The 13,639-nt window shown below is 44.6% G+C and overlaps 1 protein-coding gene and 1 long non-coding RNA gene across 3 annotated transcripts in view; one reads left to right on the forward strand and one right to left on the reverse strand.

Moving 5' to 3' along the window:
• The window catches only part of LOC144378998 (uncharacterized), a 98,870-nt gene that overhangs the window by 77,434 nt on the left and 7,797 nt on the right, over nt 1-13,639 (forward strand). The window lies entirely within an intron of this gene.
• MUC21 (mucin 21, cell surface associated) lies at nt 2,034-13,003 on the reverse strand. Its single transcript, XM_078055851.1, has 5 exons — nt 12,379-13,003; nt 11,828-12,118; nt 2,802-3,563; nt 2,572-2,756; nt 2,034-2,222 (listed from the first exon to the last, which is right to left on the reverse strand). Exons 1-5 carry the CDS (start codon nt 12,941-12,943, stop codon nt 2,034-2,036), a joined length of 1,992 nt encoding a protein of 663 aa, XP_077911977.1. The 5' UTR covers nt 12,944-13,003.

Below are 13,639 nucleotides of genomic sequence, written 5' to 3' on the forward strand. Positions count from 1 at the left end.
CCTTATGGTTCATTTGTTTAAAATAGATGCCAGTGGGGGTGCCTGGCTGGCTCAGTTGGTTAAGCGTCTGCCTTCAGCTCAGGTCATGATCCCAGTGTCCTGTGATGGAGCTCTGTAGGGCTCCCTGCTCAGCAGGGAGTCTGCTTTTCCCTCTCCCCCTGCCACTCCCCCCACCCATGCTCTCTCTCTCTCTCTGCGCTCTCTCTTAAATAAATAAATTCTTTAAAAATATGGATGTCAATGATTTTTATTATATTTACAGAGCTGTAGTTGGTGAACCCTTTCACTATGCAGATTCAAACCTTCTCTATAGTTCTTTTACTTCCTCTCATCCATCTCTTTGTTTTTTCTCTGTTTTGAACCTTATTACTTGCATGTTAGTCTTCCTGAATTTATTCTCCAAGTGACTTCTATTTTCTGGGCGATTTTCATCTCTGTATTGTTTTGTATAATTAAGCTATTTTTCCCGCTTGCTCTTCCAGGTTACTAATTTTATCACAACAGTGGCCAGCCTCTTTCCATTTATCTATTACAATTTTAAAGATTTTATTTTATTTATTTATTTGAGAGAGAGAGAGAGCACAAGAGTGGGTAGGGTCAGAGGGAGAAGCAGACTCCCTGCCAAGCAGGGAGCCTGATGCGGGACTCGATCCTAGGACTCCAGGATCATGACCTGAGCCGAAGGCAGTCGCTTAACCAACTGAGCCACCCAGACACCCTATCTATTACAATTTTAAACTTGAAAATTCATGTTTACAATTTTTAATTATCTAAATGGATTCCCTTGCCTGACTTTCACAGTATGCTTTCCACTGTTTACACCAGTGGGAGGCACCTTTTCAGGCTGCTCAACTCAGCTTTTCCTTCTGGTGCTGAATCCCTTTAAGTGAAATGGTGATGATGATGGGCCTGCATAGGGCTTAGCATAGCCTCATTGATTAGGATCAACTGATTTGCTCACACTAGAGAAACCCAGTAAGTATCAGAAGGCAGAGCAGTTTCCACTGCTACAAGTTGGGGTGAATCCCCCAACAAACTACTAATCCTGTCTGAGGGCTCTGTCCTCGATGGGATTTCTCTCACTGCCTTGTGGATTTGGAGCAACTCAACCTTCCAAAGTAGCTCCCCTCTGTCCTTCAAGACCTGTAGGAACAGGTAGGCCTCACCCCTGCACCCATGAAAGAGATGTTCAGCCCTTCTGGGAGGGGACTTATGAGAATCACAGGCTTTACCACAGGTGTCTCTGCTATGAGCCTCTTGAAAGATTAGACCTTGGCCAGAAGGGTTAAAGCTGGAAAGTCTTTCCTTGGTAAAAGGAAACTCTCTTCCTGCTTCTGAAAGGAGCACTGTGAGAGAGAAAATGTCAAATTGCACCTCTATTCTGACAAGTAGGCCAGGTCTAGAGCAAATGTAAATGCCCAAGAAACTATGATTTAGAGTGAACATGCCCTGCCCCATGGCACATGTCTGCCTGTCTGCCTCATCATGCTCTGGGTTCTCCATGTACCATGACATAATCTCTGTGTACCACAGGCCTAAGCAGTGAGCCTGTAGAATCCTGGCACCTGCCATCCCTTCTCATCTCTCCTAATTCAATTCCCCTATCAATCTGGTGAGTCTCAAAAACACAGTGTTCCTGCTTGGGGCAAGAAGGATTAGAGGAAAGGGACAGGTAGGAATGAAATCTCTGGATTTTACTGTGGAGATTGTGAATGCCAAGTGGGTTCCGGCATGGAGGTTCTCTCATATAACAGGGAAATTCAACTCGGCGCTGTAGACATTCACTCATGTGCATACACAGATTCTGTCATATATTTCGTTTGTGTTTATTTCTTAGCTAAATGACCAATAGAGTCTCCTCTTTCCACAGTTTAGTAAAAGCAAGAGACAGGGAGTGTCTTCCCCAGGGCTGTCAGAGACCCAAACAAAGCTGGGAGGGGACCCCTGGGGACAAATGAAAGGACACTCAGGTCTCTGGTCTCCCAGGTTGGCTTTCTCCTTGAAGAAGGTGGCACTCTGGCTTCAGGGGCCATTCAGGGCCCATTGTATCCCCTTCTCATCTCCATGGCTATTGAGGATACTGGTCTCCTCCAGAACCGGTTAGAGCTCCAACTAGGCCTGTGGTGGACTCTGTGATTCCCTCCAGGGCCCGTGCCAAGGTTGGGGCCATGGGGATGGTAGACAGCTGTGTCAAAGACGTTTCTCAGGGACAGGGAATTTCTCTAGAAAAAGAAGGGCGAATCATTTCAGAATCATATCCCCTTGTCCCGAGCCTTAACATGGACTCCTTCTGGAATCTTCTTCCCCTTCATATCATCTCCTTCACCTAGTACTCCTTCCTCTAGACTTTATTCCTTCTTTTGGTCTTCTTTTCCCACAAGTCAATAGTTCCCTCAGCACATTGATTGACTCTTCCAGTTCTAACTTGCTACTTCTCTTTAGTAACATTCTCCTGATCTTTCCTTCCTTCCTACCCACCCCCCAACTTGGTGGCCCTACTATTCATACCCCATTTCCTTATGTTCCTGCTACTCCTTCCCCCAGACACTTTCCTACATATTAGGCACTCACCACACAGATGAAGAGCCCAGCAAAGAATCCCACAGCCACTACAACCGAGACCAGAGTAATGAGGAAGATTTCCCATGGTTTCAGAGACCCACTGGGTGTCACATCATTCACTGGAGTGGTAGCGCTCGTGCCAACCCTATTGGAAGTTGTGTGTGTTCCAGTTAGAGAATGTGTGCTAGAGCCTCCTGTGATTGCATTGGATGCAGTGTTGGCAGCTGTGCTGGTCCCACTGGAAGTCACACTGGATCCAGTGTTAACAGCTGTGCTGGTCCCACTGGAAGTCACACTAGATCCAGTGTTGGAAGCTACACTGGTCCTGCTGGAGATCACACTGGATCCAGGGTTGGTAGCTGGGCTGGTCCCACTGGAGGTTGTGCTGGATCCAGTACTAGAGACTATGCTGGTCCCACCGGAAGTTGTACTGAATCTAGTGCTGGAGGCTATACTGGTCCCACCTGAGGTTTCACTGGATCCAGTGTTCATAGGTGTGCTACTACCTCTGGAGGTTGTGCTGGATCCAATGTTGACAGGGGTGCTGGTCCCTCCAGAGGTTGTGCTAGATTCAGTATTGGAGGTTGTGCTGGACCCACCGGAGGTCACACTGGGTCCAGTTTTGGTGGCTATACTAGTCCTGCCAGAGGTTGTGCTAGATTCAGTATTGGAGGTTGTGCTGGGCCCACTGGAGATCACACTGGATTCAGTGTTGGAGGCTGTACTGGTCCCACCAGATGTGCTGGATCCAGTATTGGCAGCTGTGCTGGTCCCTCCAGAGGTTGTGCTGGATCCAGTACTGGAGGCTGTATTGGTTCCCCTAGAGGTCACACTATATCCAGTGTTGGAAACTATACTTGTTCCACCAGAGGCTGTGCTGAATCCAGTGTTGACAAGTGTGCTGGTCCCTCCAGAGATTGTGCTGGATTTAGTGTTAGAGGTTGTAGTGGTCCCACTAGAAGTTATGCTGTGTTCAGTCTTGCCTGATGTGGTTGTTTCACCTGCTGATAATCATAAATGATGACAAACATATAAGGAGCATAAGTACTTTCTGGTTTAATGCTTGTTTAAATTCATTACATGGGTAATTCTATTTGATGCTCACTACAGCCCTATGAACTAGCTACTATTATTATCAACAGCTAAGATGAAGAAACTGAGGCTTAGAAATGTTAATATTTGCCCTTATTTATGCAGATAGTAAGTGGTAGAGCAGGAATTTTTACTTAGGGTACTGGATGTGCACTTTCAGCTACCATGCTAAATTGCCTTCCCCACCCAGCCCCAATACCAGGGTTACATAACCTGGTTCTACTGGTAGTAAGCTTATTCCATATTCTACTATATAAGATCCAATACAGATAAGAAGTATTATAAAGGAATTGCAAAGCCCTGTGAAACTAGTATATATTGATTAATTCATTCTTAAAGTAGTATTGCTCCCTTCCAAGAAAATATTTTTCAGTGTTATTCAGAAAACATCTACATCGGAATTGTCTGAGTAGCTTGTTAATAATAAAGGCAAACCATTCTAGATTAAATGAATCAGATTTTGAGATGTGGCCTTTCAACAAGGGGCTGGGTGAGTCTATGTGCTTTCAATTTCCAGGGGCTCCTGATGTCTATGGCAGAGGCTGGAGAAGCACAAGTCATATGTAGCTTAAAAGTATTAGATCTCCCAGGATAAAGGGCTGTAAGGTATAGGGAATTTTTTCAACCTTCTTGGAGACTCAGACAGAGTTAAGGTTGTGTCTGTTTTTTGCCCGTCACAACACTGAAGGACAAAGATACTCAATCTCCCCCAGATAACCAAAATTAATTTGTGGCTCCTTTTACCACTAACGGGAACATGGGTGCCTATCAATTCATTCCACACACGTGTATTTTTTCCTTGGGCCTAATTGAACTAACATAGGATTAGAGTTTTAGCTCTATTTTGGGAAGGCCCCCATATCAGCTGTGTGGTACAAATAGGCGTTAAGATCAGAATCATGAATAAAACTAAAAAGAAACTGAGATGACCAAGAGTAAGAATGACACCACAGTCAACGCTTCCCGTTCTTAGTAGTTAAACCCCCAGCCAACCACACAGGTTATTATCATTTTATAGATGCAGAAACTGAGGCACAGAGAAATTAAACAACTCACCCGAAGTACACACACACTGTTACAGTGGAGCCATGATCCATACACAGGCAATATGAGACCAGAGTCTACAGTTTTAACCACTGTGCTCTGACTGCCTCCTGGGTGACACCTAATTAGACTGAAGTGATTGGGGTAAAACAATGATCCCCACTCCATGGAAGAGCTAGTCCTAGCAGTGGTCAGCATCCCCCAAAGCACCTTGAAGGTTCTCAGATCACCCACTTTTAAAGGAAATCACTTACCAGTTTCTAAAAGTAGGAGATGCAATAGTAACCAATACTTAAGGAGAATGTTTCCTTTCTGCATCTTTATCTGCCTCATTGTTGGAAAGTATGATGCCCGAATCCCAGCTGTGACCAAGATCTAGAAGGCAAAGAACAGGATTCTTGAAAAAGGAGAGTTCAAGATGAAGAGATAAATACTGGAGCTTCCGGGAGCTTGGGTCTCCTAAGTACTTGTTCTTGGGAAGAACTTTGAGCTTCGGTAGAAGACTGGAAGCCTGGGTTCCTTAAGCTTCCTCCATGCAATGTTATTGCCTTTTTCTTTATTATGGAAGAGCTGCAGGGACCTTTATAGCTTCATATGTGTTGGGGAGGAGTTGGGAAGTTGACTTGTTCTTCTGCCAACTATGAGCAGTTAAAAAACAATACTGAGCTTGAGAAGGAATAGACTAGGGTCAAGAGGAAGGTGAGAAAGGAGAATGACATGATCACACTAGGCAGGGCACTGGACTGGCTGGATCAGAGCAGGAAGTCCAACGGTATGAAGAGATCAAATTTGTCAGAGTGGAAGGGACCCACCCTCTAAGGCAGGGATGGGGCCAGAAACCTGTTCTACTGCAAGACTTCGTTTCCTGGTCAAGAAGTTCTGTGTGCCCACTTTGGTAAGGAAAAAGCCCTAATGAAGTGAGCTAAGTGGGTGGTACCCTACATCTCTGAAGCAAATGGAAATAGGAGACTCAAAAGAGAGCAGTAACTAGGGGTCTGGGCTTCTGGGTTATAGGCAGAAGACAGATGGAGCATTTCTGGGTATGCAGTAGGCACTCAACAATGCACATTGAATAAAGAGGGGAAGGGAAATCCAGGGGTTGATGAAGGCATCTTTGGGGTCTCTGGGGCATGAGGGCTGAGGGCATGGGGAGTGTTGAATGTGTAGAAGAAGCCATCTGTCAGACTCATAGCAGGTGAAGGGGTGGTATAGGGTCCCCTTCTGATCCTCCACCATAGGAATTTCCCTCTTGTTTGTTTTCAGAGAAATCTGTGGGACCTTTTCTGCCCTGGAATCCTTCAGATGCTCCTTCTCATCAGCCTAATGAAACATCTCTCAGTAGGGTATACCACAGATAACACATTAGGAGACTTCAAGTCTGTTGGGGGAGGGAGATATATAGTCTGAGTCCTCTAGAAACTTCATGCTGGTCTGGACAAGGATGTAACAGCAAAGGACACACAGTCAATTAAACAAGTATGACTGAACAGACCCAAATGAGGAGAGGGTTTTGGGAGTTCATGGGGAAGGCATCTTGTGGTCAGGGCCAGGGGGTTCATAGATGGGAGTTTCAGTGCACAGTCTGTGTGACCAAAGTCAGCTGTTTTCATTACTGTTAATGAGAAGCTTTGTGGAAGAAGCAATATCTCAGATAGTTTATTTGTGGGTGAACGAGTATTCCTGACATTTAAGACCTGTTTGAAAGAAGCAGGAGGTAGCTAGAGACATGAAGGAAGTTATGAGTGAGTCTGAGAGTCAGGAGGGGATGGAGTGTGCTGGAAAAGGCTGATGCAGATCTGCCTAGTGGCTGTGAGGCTGAAGCAGTTCCTGAGGCTGAAGTGTGAGGAACCATTCAATGACTGGCTGGGCTTTAGACTCCTAGCAATTGCATTTTATGGCTGACAGGCCAAAAGCACTCTAAGAAATCCTTTTTTTCTTTTTCCCTCTAGAATTATTTGGAGGCAGAGGTCCTGAATTCAAGTCCAGATTCCACCTTCTAGACATAATCCTAAAATTTTTTTGCATGCATACTTATCAGAGACTATATGTAATTAGTATCTTTACTGTCCTTCAAAACAGCACAAGAACCTTGGAACTTTAATAATTACTACCCAATTCCCAACTCATACCCTAATCTTATCAAGTGTTTTAATTCTGTCTTGGTTTTTAATTTCATGAGAGATTATTGTTATCTGCTTACACACCATAAGCCAGAACATAGTCATACAGCCAAAATAAGCTGAGAGACTGGAGAATATGGTGAGTAGCCGAGTGGGCATGTGCTTGACTACAACTTGAGAATATGATTGTTAAAGATGGAGAATGGATATTAGTGGGCAATCAGAAAGCTATGACACACATTTAAACCTACTTGCTTTATATTCTGTATTTAATAATTCCAGTACCTCCAGTTTTTGTGGATCTGATCCTGCTGTTTTGTGTTTTGTTTCTTGCTGGCTTTCACTGATGCTTTATGACTGAGATGGTTTTACTAGAGGTTTATGGCTGAGTTTATTTTTCTTGTGATGTTATCTGTAGAAGTACTTTGAAGCCTAAGATGAGGGCATGATCTTCCACAGAGAATTTGCATGTTTTGGCCAAGGATATGGATGCATTACCATTTGAGGATTCTCATAAATTAAATGATAGGCTTGAGGTCTTTTGAATAACCCATGATTTGGAACTACAAACCATGTAAAATATTGTTGTGGTTACAAGTTATTTCTCAAGAGATACTTCCCTCTCTCCTCCCTTCCCCTTTACAAAGTTTAGAGACAGGTAATTTTGCTTTCATTTCCTTAGAGGAAGAGTGTGTTTATTTTTAGCTTACACTCTCCCTGAAGGTTTCAGATTTATGGGAGGGTCTACTGCGAGAGTCCCCACCCACGCTGGTCTGACTGAGGCTGTACTACTTGAAGATTAAGTTCACTGGGTTTGGCAAATGTTGACTTTAGTACTCCTCTTACCTCCTTGGGTTCCTACCTTAACTAAGTCTTTAATTCTAGCATTCCTTACTTTTCCACCAGCTCATTGACTCATTTAAGAAGATATTTTAGAAAGTCATCTATAGTCATCCATTCCCATTCAAGTACTGCCTAGAAGTTGACAACATTGTGTATTATAAGGCGTTTTAGAGAAGATGGATGCCCTGGTTATTAAAGCTGATTTAATCAATAAAATCCACATATAATCAAACAAAAAAAAGATATATTAGTCCACCATTTTAAGTTTTTCAGGGTATTTTAAGTCAACACACCTAGAGCATCACAGAGCCAGAAATTTAAGTTCTTACTGGATTGATTTGAGAAAAAAATGATGGTGTATTTAAAAGCACTAGCATGGTGTTTGGCACATAGTAAGCATGCAATTATAAACGGCAAAGGAAAAAACAAAAAGAAAAACATAAAAACATATATATATAGTAGCCAGTGTATTTTAGGATTTCAATTTGTACCACATCCCAGTAATTTTCTCCTTATTGTCACATGGCATTTGGAAGAGACAAAGAAGGAGGGAAGAAGAATCTTCCCAAAGATGAAGGAGACCTGGAAAACAATGAGTGGTTCTAAGATGGTTTCCTGTCTACCTAGTTTGTATGATTTGAAGCTACAAACCTAGACAGATATTAACTGCACTTAGTGTGGTGATCATTTCCCAATGTATACAAATATCGAAACATTATGTTGGACACCTGAAATTACTATCATATTATATGTCAATTTTACCTCAAAAAAGGAAGGAAGGGAGGGAGGAAGTGAGGGAGGGAGGAAGGGAGGAAAGACGAACATCAGATCAGTGAAGATCAGGCTGCCAGCTGGTGTTTGCCAAATGCCCGTTGTGTACCTCTCACCAATCAACTCCGTAGTCAGGACTTCTGTCTTTCTCTCTTTTGTGGTCTTTATATCATGCTATGTGAGAAAGTAAAAACCAGACTGAGAGAGTAACGGTCTGCACTGCCATTCCTCAGGCTGGGATGACAACATGGGTAAAGCCAGCTGCAGGGTTCACAGGAAAATATTTTCCCCAAAGACACACTGCAGTTGTAAACCTTCATAACAGCTCCCTTCTTTCAGTGACTTGCTCACTCAGTGATTTTGTCAATGAAAAATGTGATTCTCTAAACTCATAGACTATCACAAGTTTCCTGTTTGAAATTATATTCGTAAGAAGCAAATGTCCTATTCTTGTCTGGAGAATCTAAGTTACTTTAACACAGAGAAGCAGCTTCAGTTTCCAACCCAAGGGCAGATAAGAGTTTCTGAATACAGTAGACCCTTGAGCAACATGGGTTCAAACTCTGCTGGTCCACTTATACACTGAAGTTTTTCAATAAATACAGTATAATACTGTAAATGTATTTTCTCTTCCTTAGAATTTTCTTTTTTTAAGATTTTTAAAAAATTTTGTTTATTTGAGAGAGAGCACGAGCGAAAGAGGGGCAGAGCACAAGCAGGGGGGAGGGGGAGGCGAGAGGGAGAAGCAGGATCCCTGCTGAGCAGGGAGCCCAGTGCAGGGCTCGATCCCAGGACCCCGGGATCATGACCTGAGCCAAAGGCAGACGCTTAGCTGACTGAACCACCCAGGCGCCCCTAGAATTTTCTTAATAACATTTTCTTTTCTCTAGCTTACTTTATTGTAAGAATACAGTATAATACATATAACATACAAAATATGTGTTAATCAATTGTTTGTTATTGGTAAGACTTCCAGTCAACAGTAGGCTATTAGTAGTTAAGTTTTTGGGGAGACACAAATTACACAGATTTTTGACTGTGAGGGATGTCAGGGCCCCTAACCTCCACGTTGCTCAAGGGTCAACTATAACAGCATTCCCCATCTACTGTAACTCTGTTATCTCCAAGGAAACTGAGTCCACTTCACATTCTGGAGCTCCTGTTGACCCTTGTACTCATCCTGCTTTGTTGTAAGCTTACTAATACTCTGCTGCATTTAACTTTTAACTCTGCTGCATTTAACCAAAACTTTTAACTCTGCTGCTTTTAACCAAAACTCCACACTCCCCCAACACTATAATGACTCTTTTCCTTAGTTTGGTACAAAGCTCCTTAGTCCAACTCTGGTGTACAGTCTCTCTTGTTGCAATGAGCCGATAAAGCTGATTTGTGAGGCTAGAGGTATGCTCCTGATGCTCTTATGTTGACTGGGCTAGGATGTATGTGACTCTCCACACACCGCTCTCTTGTTCTGAACATCCTAGTGGTCCTATTCTCATTATTCTATTCCTACTCATGATCCATCATGTAATTAGTTCCTCCATCTCTACTCACAGTAACTTACCAGGCAAAAACTCAGTCCCACTAACACCAGTACCCACCACAATTACAGACAGAGAGATGAGGATGATGCCCCAGGGCTACAAATATCTACTTGGCTTAGTCCCATGTTGGCATTTGGCTCATGGTAACTGTGTCCATGCCCGTGGTGACTGAGTCTATTTTATGTGAAGTGTACTGCTTCCAGGAGTGGTGGTTGGCTCCTGGGTAGATCTCATCCCGGTGTTCCTGGTATTTGGAACAGAGCTGATAGATGGTGCTCCAAAAATGGATGTGCCCAGGTCCGAGGTATTTGGGTCCATCTCAGGGACAAAATTCCTGGTAGCAGGGGATATGGAGTCCATTGCAGGGGCCATGGTGACAGACATGGGGGTGGTTGGTCTGGTTCCAGTGGTCCTGGTGCCTAGGAAACAGATCACATGATATGATGCATTTATAGTGACAATAATTGAAGAGGAGGCAGGTGTACTTAGAGCAGAGGGATTGATCTAACACACTAATGGTGGTGGTAGTTGAGAAGAGCTGTTGTGGTGGGAGGAGAGATGGTGGAAAGTGATTCACCTGAAACCATGAGGGCCTCAGAGAGAGGTGAGTGTCTTAGAGAAGAGGAGGTAGGCTATGTCCACTGGTGGTGCTGGTGATGCTGGAGACTAAGATTGAGGAAACGTGACTGGGATTGATTTATTCAATTTTAGAAGTGATCAGCCAAATAGGGAGGGTAGGCTGGGATAAGAGATAGGGTCTGATATTCTTATAATGTACTCACATTTAAGGTATAAGGCCATTGCTAGAGGAAGGGATGATGGGATCAGATTTACTGAGGGTGAGACAGTGGCCACGGCTGGGAGCACAGGTGACATAATCTAACACAATCATGGTGGTCAACAAAGGTGAGGTGAGTGTGCTCAGAACATATGTGGAAGAACCTGACCACAGGGAGGAGGCTGGCCCTAGGGAAGGAGAGGCTGGACTCAGAACAAGGCGGGAGGACCTAATACCTAGAGCAGGTGGCATCCGCAGCAAGGGTTGTGCTTAGACTGGAAGTGCTTACACTGATACAAGAACAGTGTCAGTCACTGGAATGGCACTGGGTAGCTCAGGACAAAGTGGGTAGAATCACATCCAGCATGAGAGCTGATGGCAAGTGCAGAGGTGGTTTTATTCGGAGCATGTGCCAGAGATGAAAAAAATCATTTTTTGGTCTTAACCAAACTTGGAGCAAGGGTTGGTAAAGGGTCATCAGATGGTAAGTTTTTAAGCTAGTTGGGTCACAAAGTCTCTGCCACAAGTATGCAAAGTAGCTGGAGAGCAGCTATAGATATAAAGGAGTACATGTGGCTGTATTCCAATAACACCTCATTTGGGAAAACAGGTAACAGGCCAGATTTGGCCCATGAAGTGTAGTTTGTAGTCCCTGGACCAGGGCTCAATATATTGAAGATGGGATGGCAGTGTCACAGGTGGTGGGTGGAACAGAGCTGATTGTGCTTGGCTCGGAAATGACAGTATCTGACAAATTAGGGTGTTTGTCACAGAGTTAAGGTGAGTTCCCTCTAGGCAGAAGTGATGGAATATAATTAACTTGTGTGTTGGGGATGGGGGGAGAAACTTGCAAAGAAGTGTTTCTGTTTGGGTTGGAAATGATGGACCCTGAGCAAAAGAAGGTGAGACCAGAGTAGAAATCAATAGGATTCAAGAAGAGAGAACAGAAGTATATCTAACAGGAGTGATGGCTTGACTAGAGTCTAGAGCAGAAATGACAGAAACAGGCAAAAAGGTGATGGTTGACACTGGAGGTAAGTGTGTGTGCTTAGAGAAGACATGGTGGTCAGAACCTGATACAGCTGTGTTGGTGATGGACTGAGTAGAAAAGTCAATGGCCTTGGTGGGCACCAAGGTGATGGAAGAGACCGTGAAAGGTCCAGAGACCCTGATAGAGACTGTGGGGACCCCTGAGGCAGAGGTAGAGGCCAAGGTGGGTGATGAGGCCAAAACTAAAGATGTGGTGACCTCTGAGGCTGTGGTGGGTCCAGAAGGTGAGGTGGAAGCTTTGGTGTCCGCAGAATCTGTGGAAGAAAATATGGTAGGCCCAGATGCCGAGAAGGAAACTATGGGGCTCTTAGAAGCTGTGGTTGAGACAGTCAGGGTCTCTGCAGATGCTGGAATTATTGTGGAGGTCACAGATTCTCCAAGTGTCACAAAGACTTTAATAGATTCTGTCATTGCCTCAGAGGCTATGGTCAAAGCCACAGTGCTGTCAGAGAGATCAGTCCAGATCTTAGTGGTCTCAGCAGTGATAGTAGATGCCATGGTGGTCTCAGAGAGGTGGTGGTAGAGGCCATAGTAGTCTCAAAAACTGTGTTCTTAGAGACTGTTGTGGGCCCACATATAATTGTGGAAGCCATGGTGGTCTCAGAGACCTTGGTAGAGGCCCCAGAGGCCTCGAAGTCTGGGATAGAGGCTGTCATTGGCACAGATGCTGTAATGCTGGACTTGAGGGCCTCAGAAGTTATTTCAGAGACTGGGATAGTTGAAGAACTTATGGTGATTTCAGAGGCTATGCTGAAGGCTGTGGTTGGAATGGACATTGTGGTGGAGGATGTGATTATCTCAGAAGCTGTGCTGGGAGCACTGGTGGTCTCAGAGGCTGCAGTGATGAGTATGGTGGGTACAGATGTTACGGAAGAACCCAGAGTGATCTCAGAAGCCTCAATGGAGATGATAGTGGTCCCAGCAGTGATGGTGGAGACCATGGTGGTCTCAGAGGCTGTTGTGTTCTTAGAGCCTGTGGTAGAAGCTATGAGGAGCAGAGATATTATTGTGGAAAATGTGGTGGTCTCAGGGACTATGCTGAAGGCCACAGTGGACTCAAAGGCTGTAGTAGAGACTGTCATGGGTAGAGATGCTATGGTGGAGGATCTGGTGGTATTAGAAGTGGTGGGAGGGACCATAGTGGAGTCAGAATCTTTGGTGGTCTCAGAGGCCTGTGATGGCTTCAGAGGCTATGGCGAAGAATGTGGTGGGCACAGATGCTGTGGTGGTTTTAACAGGTCTTTCAGCAGTTGTGGAAGGCACGGACTCTACAGCTGTGACAGAGGCTTTAATGGAAACCCTAGTCATCTCTGAGGCTGTTGTAGTGGCCAGAGCGCTCTCCAAAGCTTCAGTGGAAACAAAAGTGTTCTCAGCATTGGTGGAGGAGGCCATGGTGGTATTAGAGGCTCTTGTGATCTTAGAGCTTATTTTGGGGGTAGTCATGGGCCCAGGCATTATTATGGAAGACATGGTTTGGTGACCTCAGAGACTGTGACGAAGAGCACAGTGGATTCAGAGACTGGGGTAGTCTCAGAGGCAGTGTTGGAGGAAGTGGTTGGCACAGACATTGTAGTAGAAGGTGTGATGATCGCAGGGGCTGTAGTAGAAGCTATGGTGGTGTCCAAGCTTATGGAGATTTCAGAGGCAGAGAAGGAGGCCATTGTGGGCATAGATATTAATGTGGAGGGCATGGTGATCTCAGAGCCTGTGGTGGACACAGATTCTGCAGTGGTTTTTGAAGCTGCAGTGAAATCTATGGTGGCCCTAGGATCTGTGGTGATTTCAGAGGTCATAGTGAAGACTATGGTGGGTACAAATGTCATCATGGAGGAAGC

The sequence above is a fragment of the Halichoerus grypus genome, chromosome 9, assembly GCF_964656455.1.
Source record: "Halichoerus grypus chromosome 9, mHalGry1.hap1.1, whole genome shotgun sequence".
Lineage (NCBI taxonomy): Eukaryota > Metazoa > Chordata > Mammalia > Carnivora > Phocidae > Halichoerus > Halichoerus grypus.